Source organism: Rhincodon typus, chromosome 42 (genome assembly GCF_021869965.1).
Source record: "Rhincodon typus isolate 14 chromosome 42, sRhiTyp1.1, whole genome shotgun sequence".
Lineage (NCBI taxonomy): Eukaryota > Metazoa > Chordata > Chondrichthyes > Orectolobiformes > Rhincodontidae > Rhincodon > Rhincodon typus.
The window spans coordinates 4,082,035-4,089,945 of NC_063373.1; the positions used below are offsets into that span (position 1 = coordinate 4,082,035).

At 39.5% G+C, this 7,911-nt stretch overlaps 1 gene segment (V, D, J or C); it reads right to left on the reverse strand.

Annotated features, from left to right (window-relative positions):
* Positions 1-6,762: 6,762 nt before the first annotated feature.
* On the reverse strand, positions 6,763-7,911 carry LOC125487488 (the record flags this gene model as incomplete). The annotated part of the segment is given in 2 exon segments: positions 6,763-7,214; positions 7,674-7,911. Coding segments are annotated over 2 exon segments (630 nt in total), but the record flags the coding sequence as incomplete, so codon positions are not given.

Here is a 7,911-nt window from a genome sequence, read left to right on the forward strand (position 1 = left end):
TCCCGCTCAGCTCTTCCTCTTGGCATGGAGCTGCTATCAATCATCCAAGCCCCACAGTGACCTGGAGCATGCGCAGCGGGATGGAAGTAAAGCCTCCGAATGTCGGGTAGGAATGAGGCTATCAGTTAAGTGGGAAGTTTCAGTAACATCCCGTGGAGGTCGCCAGGCCTGAATGTCAAGGTGCCACTGCTTCCAGGGTTAGAGTTTGTCAAAGAGAGTAGGACTCGAATCTCCTGGGTGAGGTCTGAGGCCCCGAATTAGAGCCTTTCAGGTCACGTGTGTATCCCGCGGGGCTTATTGGCGGCTATCGTGGTGAGAACACCGTCAAATGTCATTTCTGTGACAGAATTCCGATTTTGTGTCAGCCTTTTGCGTCAGCGAGAGTTTGCTAAATTCACTCTGAAACACCTGACTCTGAGTTTAGACTATGAGCCCCAAAAACAGGAAAAGGGAGTCAGCGTGACATCCAGAAATAAAAAAAAACAAAACACAAAGGTAGTTTTTAAATTAACCCGAACGAAACTGTCAATTTTTAGGGATGGAGAAGAAACATTCAAGATATCAGTGACCTGGCGAGAAAATCCTTTGCTCATTGATTTACTTTTCAGTTTGTTGACAAGCGGGAGAACTGAACCCAAACATGGGATAGGACGGGAGAACACTGAGAGTTGAGGAAAGAAATAATGAGAATGGATTTGTACCTCAACCCATAGAAACTAGCATTGTCTCATGAGTCTTTTTTTTTATCCTGTACTCATATTGATGTCTTTTGTAAACTCCTTTTATAGAGTGGTGCAAGTTTCAGATGGAAACGCAAACCAAACAATGCATCAACATTTGACAATCGCCTGAATTATTTGGGCCTGAATGTCATTGATCTTTAAATATGATACGAGAAATGTTCGCCTGTTCTGTCTGTGCGAAAACAGTTCAAAGATCAGCATATTCTCTGAGGCACATATGCATTTCAGTGTGAGTTTTCCATCTCACTGAATGTGGAAAGGGTTTTAATTGGCGATAAATTTTAAAAAAGAAAAAAAAAATCATTGCACTATTGACATTCACAGGAAGCTAAGTGTTCTGTGTATATATGAGACTTCAACTGATCATCCAAACTACAGAGACACGAGGACACTGGCAAAATTGAGAAACTGTGGTAATGTAAGAATTATGGGAGAGAATTTAATTATCCATCCAGGCTGGTAAAGCATGACCACAGTCATAAGGAGACCAGCACCACAGAATATCCATGGATATGTGGGCACTGCAGTCAAGAATTCGATTGTCCTTCTTTTCTGGGAAATTCGCACAGCGATATGAGGGTGAAGTCTTTTACTTGCTCCGTGTGTGGGAAGGAATTTATTAAGTCCATCATCCTCCTGTCATATTTGCGGACTCACAGTGAGGATAAGCCTTTCTGCTGCAGTGCCTGTGGTAGGAGGTCCAGGAAGTCATATAAATTCATGACACAGCAGCGAATTGACACTGTGGAGAAGCCATTCACCTGCTCAGCATGTGAGAAAGATTCGCTCAGTCATCCAATCTGCTGAGGATCCTCCCTGAATATGTGCACAAATCAGGGAACGTACCATGGCATGTCAAGACAACAGCAAAAACGCATTTCTTCATAAATACCGCTGGAGGGAACACATACAAGGAATTATGTTAAACTGAAATTTAAAAAAAAAGTCCCTTATTTCACCTGGAAAACTGCGTCCGGTTTCAGATATCACGTTTTTATTTGAAAGAATGCAAAGTCAGGAGACAGGGGCATGACTAAATCACAGCACTGTTCCCGGGATGATGCACCTCACCAACTTTGCGAAGTCGGGACTATTCTCCACTGTTGAACAACAATTTTCAATTTGGTTGAATTCCTTAAAATGCTGATGCGTTTTAGTAGAGTTGGATAGGGAGAAACTGCTTCCATTGAAGAAGGATTGGAAACATTCAGGCGCTGGTCAAATATAATTGGCAATTGGAACAACTCAAAATTACATAAAGTGAAGCTTATTTTTATGCAGCGAGTGTTTCAGAGGATTAAACGTCCACTAAACTGTGCTGTGAACTCGGGATTACTCGGGGCATTCAAAAGTATTTTAGCCTGGCGAGATGCTTTGAAAGAACAGTTGTGATGGATCAGCAACGACGTCGGTGTCTGTGAAAAAGTAACCACAGAAATCTGTCCGAGCATCTCCCACACTTCGCAGCACAGCTTCTATTGTCAGTTTCTATTTAATGTTTTGTTTCCTATCAATGCCTTTGTCGTTTCGATTTCCACAGTGTAAATCTGCCTGAGTATTTCTTTTAGACACTTTGCACGTTTAACAATTCCAGCGGTGGTGAAAGTATGCGACTCTTGCTCCAATACTTTGGAAGAGTCTCTGTGTGTACCCAATTTAATTCAATGAGCAATTCATTTTAATTTTTTTTTAATTTGCACGTGTGTAATGGTTGTATGTATTTAAGTTGATCATTAATCTCTTGTTGAGATATAAGGTTCAAGTTTAAGGATTAAATGGTAATTTGAGAAAATTAAGAAAATGCCTGAAATAGTTACCTAGCTTCTGGTGCTCCAGGCAGACGAAGATATCAGATCTGGCCGAGGAAAATCTTAATTGGTTGGTGTTTTGAAACAACTGTTTTCATAAGGGATTCGTGTTACACGCGTAGCTCCCAGAATAAGTAAAATATAACAAGCGGAGAAAGGTTCAGTGTGTCCAGAACAGACAGGTTCCAGACGCTGAGAACGATTCCTTTTATTGGTGCTGAATTCTGTCTAGTGCCACATAGGTCTCAATGTGTCTGTATTCTTGACTGAACGTGATATTTTTGGCTGATGAACGTTTAATTGGGCATGTTAGGTCGAAATTTATCCGTTAGGAACTCAGGGTCTACCGATGTTGGAAGTATTGTTGTCTTCGACAGAATCGAGTTAACCTTCCAACTCCATTGCCTGTCTTTAGCAGCTTTCTGGTCGAACAACGGTCGTGCTTTTTATAATTACTTGACAAAAGGCTGTGACCTTTTGTGTATGACAGGAAACATCGATGGTCTGCTTGCGCTCTCATCATTCTGCCTGTCGATTTTGCCATCAGATGTATCGAGTGAAAGATGGGGTCACATTAATGGGCCGCAAGTTAGTGAAGCACTAACCTAAAAGACTGCATGAAACACAATAAGTCATAAGTGTGAAGCATTTGGCTGGGATCGGAGCGGGGTGTACAAACTTGGGAAAATGTATGATTACTGATGGCCCTTGAAGAAAGAATTAAGCAAATTCAAGTTTCGTACATATTCATTCAAGGTTTATTTACCGTTTCAGACAGCATTTTTATCGAAAAGTTTATGTTAAAATTACCAAAAATGAACGTAATGACCGGATGCCACATTGAGATGATAATGCATGACCTCTGAGCTGCGAATTTTATGCTCATCGGTAACAGTCACCAGAAAAAAGAAAATACGGGCTCAACATAAAGGACATGCAACAATTCCGAATAAGGAATAACAAGAACTAAAACACAAATTGACTTCAAACAATTAGGAAGCTACAAATTATTGCAACAATAATTATGTTGACGATATCAAACAAGGTAAATTGGAAAACCCATCGAACATTTACTCAGTTACGCACTCATAAACTGAATTTATCTCACTGCGAGTGTCTACGACAGGACTGATTGCACATTTGGAGTTCAGTGGCCTCGATAAAAACAAAATTTCCTCGAGGAAATTCTATGGGGTCCAAAATTCATTCACTTGACCTGAAAAAGAGTGATTAGGGAATGATTTAGATATTTATGATAGGGCATTCAGGTTTTAATTTTAATTCAATGACACACGTCGAGATTTCACAAGCCACAATGGTCTGTTTGAAGTGTGAATGATTTCATTATTCTCACCTTCACCAGCGTGACCGCAGCACTATAGAAAATGCTCAGGAAGAACAAGGTGATGAACGTCGAAGCAGTTGTCCAGATGTTGCCGTTATCATCCTCAAAGTCTTCAATCCAATTATGATCTATCGAATCTATGAATATAAAGCCGAGACAACGGATTTAGATTGTTCATTGATCCAATCCGATATATCTTTATCGAAATAATGTAATCAGGGACCATTACTCCTTCTTCAAGCCGTCAGGTTGTTCTCAAATTTGTTTCTTGACCTTCATCTATTATTGTGTTAGTTATTCTCAGCAATAACTTGCTAATACTAATTGCACATGTTCTTCCTTTGTTATCCAAGTCTGAACATTTTGACGCGTTTCATCATTTAAACTGTTCTTGGAGAATATAATCATTGTTATCATTCCAGGTGTACTGATTGGGAACGATTATATTAATTCTCTCATTATATTTTCAATATAGGCTGTGGCAGCTGTTAAGTTGAAAATTGTGGTCATCACTGGATAACAGTTCAAATGTGATTACTCATCTTCTTTATTTATATGTGATCAATTGCTTGACAAATCATAAGCAAAAATTGGATCCAGAGTAAGATGATTTTTTTTAATTTTGTGAACTGTCCCTTAGTTTATTTTTGTATATTACCTGGGGTGTATGTTTTTTCTTTATTGTTTGGGTATGTGGTTATGAGTGTGTCTTCCTTCGCACTTGTTCACGTTGAAGCTTATGCATGACTAAACATATTCATGTTGCCTCGGTGCTGGTTTGTTCATTCGCATCTTTGTGCTTGTGTAGGTAAATTGTGTTCATTTCACAATGTGTAAGAATCATTATGTTAATATGCCACTTCATTCGTTGAGACCTATCTTTATTTTTTAATGACTTTGTGATTTTTCTTTTGCGTAGTGCTCTTGAAAATGTGTGTTAATGTATCGATTTCAGATTCCACCAGACTTAGATTATTTTCATGTTTGTACTCCATAAATGTATGTTCGTATGTACCTTCATGTTTTGATCGATGTGTATATTTATGTGATGATATGATTTCCTTGGCATCCTAAACCATCTCCTGATACGATTTCTTGTGCTGTTGTGTGTGAATGTTTACTGATGTTGTGCCATTCCCCTTTTGTTGCAAATACCCCACTGTGTGTTGATCTATGCATTTCTGTGCCCGCATGTGAGACTCATAAATGGTGCGAATGCGTGACCGTGTTTATGTGCTGATCAATATGATTTAAAAGTAAGGAACTAAGCTGCCTCTTTCCTCATATGACTATATTTCTGCAAGTGAGATAATAATGAGATTAAAATTTATCTCTGCGCTCATATATGTCTATGTGAGTGCACATGTGAGAGGATATATGTCGGATCCTGTGTGTATGTTTATAATTGCGTGTCTGTGCGTATTATGGTGCATGAATGGATATGCATTCATGAGCATTTGTGTGCTAAAGTGTGTCTATGTTTTTCATGATTATGTGTAGTTACCACTGTTTATTTAGGTGTGTTTCTTTCTATGCACTGGTCTTTGTTGTGAGAGTGTATATGACAGCTCCTGTATCATATGCAAATATGCCTCTCTGAATGCATGCGTGTGTGACAGCTTATCTGTATGTGCATTTATGTTTGCACATAAGTATGTCACTTTAAGTGAGAGCTTGCATATGTGTGTCTTTAGAGCGTTCGAGTGTTTGTCTGTATCTGTGTTTGTTTATGCTCTTACAGCAGACTGTGTTTTTTTCTTTTCATTGTTTTGCAATTTTAATCGATTTCCAATGATTATTTCTGATCCTGATGGTGTAGGGAACATTTCTCGCCGTTAGGGGGAGATAAGCACTTTGCAATTGACGCTTGATGCAAAGACAGATTTCCTCGCTCCGAGATGAAAGGCCTGAGATCAAATCTCCACGACTCCAGAGATGTATAACAACATTTCTAAGTATGTTGGATATAAAATATGTACAAGGCAAGTGAAAGAAAATGACATCCGGTGTTTGTATACCAGAACTGATTCCACGGGTTCCAGGATTTTGAGTCAAAACTGTGGAAAATAAGCTGGAATATTGCCAGTTTGGTTTTGGATTATGCGGAACCAATGTTAACAGATGATTAACGGAACAAGCGTGTCCAACATGCTTCAAAGGAAGTACGTTGCATGGAAAATTTAAATCATTGGTCAGTAAGGAAGAAGCTGACTGTTCCTGTGAGCTACTAAATCACATTACAGAGGGCGTACAACGTGAAAACTCGGCAAGGGGAGTAAGCATATAGTCCGTTAATCGTTGTACTCTGTTCTCCCTCTGCTCGACAATAACAAAATTTCTTCCTGTTATCTTTGGTGTGGAAGTGAAGATACATTCTATCAACTGATGCACTGCTGCGAGGTCCCTGGCAGTCCCCAGATAAAAAGTCATTCTGAACACCTTACGATAGGTGCCAAAAGCAATACTTTCTTGTTGGTGTGTTCCAATCAAAAATAATTTTAAATGTCTCTAAAGTTTATATTCCCAGTTAGTGCAATGGGGCAGTTTAAAGCTGGCATGAAATTTATCGACATGGGCCATTGAGGAATCAGGAAAACAAAGATCATAATTCGTGGTGTTCATTTGTGATGAAGTGGACATTGCCAAATTTCGTCACAGTACGATTTAAGTTGGAGAAGGTACTTTGCAGAATCCTGCAATGAGTGAGCTTCAGTCTGTCACTGAAGCAGGACCGGTCTGAGCAGGGAGCATTAACTTCGCAGACAAAAGTCCTGGACCTGCTAACTATCGACTTTAACGAGAAGGACGGAATATTATTAAAAGTGGGAAACACAATCAGTTAAACGGTTGCCTAATTACATAACAATTGGAGGAAAGAAAACACTTTATGACTTTTATTGAATTCTTAAGTGTAACCTTGAGATTTTCATTGGCATGAATTTACGGTGTCCATCAGTGCAAGCGAAATATTCACAAAACTCGGTTTACCGCTGGATTTATCAACCGTTCTGTTGATGATCTTCAATGGAATCGCTTCATGTCCCACCACACAGGAGTAAGAAGCACCGCTGGCCCACTCCTCCGCAGCAATGGATAATAGGCTGTACAAGAAGAAGGAGGTGTTATCGCTCTCTGCCGTCACCTCGGTGTTCTTATAGTTAGTGGGATTAACGGGCTTGTCGTTGGTTGTCCACTTGACGAAGATCTCTCGGGGCCTGAAACCTCTCACTAAACAGGTGAGCGAAACAAACCTCTGTGCGGAGACTTCTTCTGTCGTTGGCAGGAGGACGGACACCAATGGCTCCAGCGGATTTACCACTGCAGAATATTTGAAACAAATATAAATTATTTTTAAAAAATCAAGAAGCAATATTGGGATTTCACCGAATATTCAAAAATTCCATGTTTAAATTGGGATTTATTCACTTTCATTTTTTAAAGGAGCAGACTGGTATCCATTCTATTCATTAAAAAAAAAAAGTTTAGTTCAAAAGTGGTCTCCATGTTATCAGCCCAGAACTAGGAAATTTCGTCCATTTGTCGTTACTGGTGTTTACATCACAAAACTCCAGGTCTCTTCTCAATTTGTTTGACTTAATCACAACAGAATATCCTTTAATACATTTTTTTTTCTGAATCAGTTACTTGGCTTTCTTGCCAGGAAATGATCATAAATCCTCCCAACGGTGTTACTTCATTACCAATCAAAGCCTGCTAACGATGTAACTGGGTCTAAATTACACATGGGATAATTTGTGCATTTATTTCTTCACTCACATTTCTCCTTGTGGATAGAGTCTCTCAGTGGAGTCGGTAGATACTGATTGTTCACCACGCATTCATATTTATCCCCACTCAGCCAGGCTTCAGTAGAAATATCTAACTTGCTGATCACACCTTCGGAATGCTCTCCGGACTGGTCAACAATCTCTGATTTCAGAGTCTTCTTGTCGTGTATCCAGGTGAAATTGGCTTCAAAAGGAAGATTGTACACAACGCAGGTTAACGTCACCGT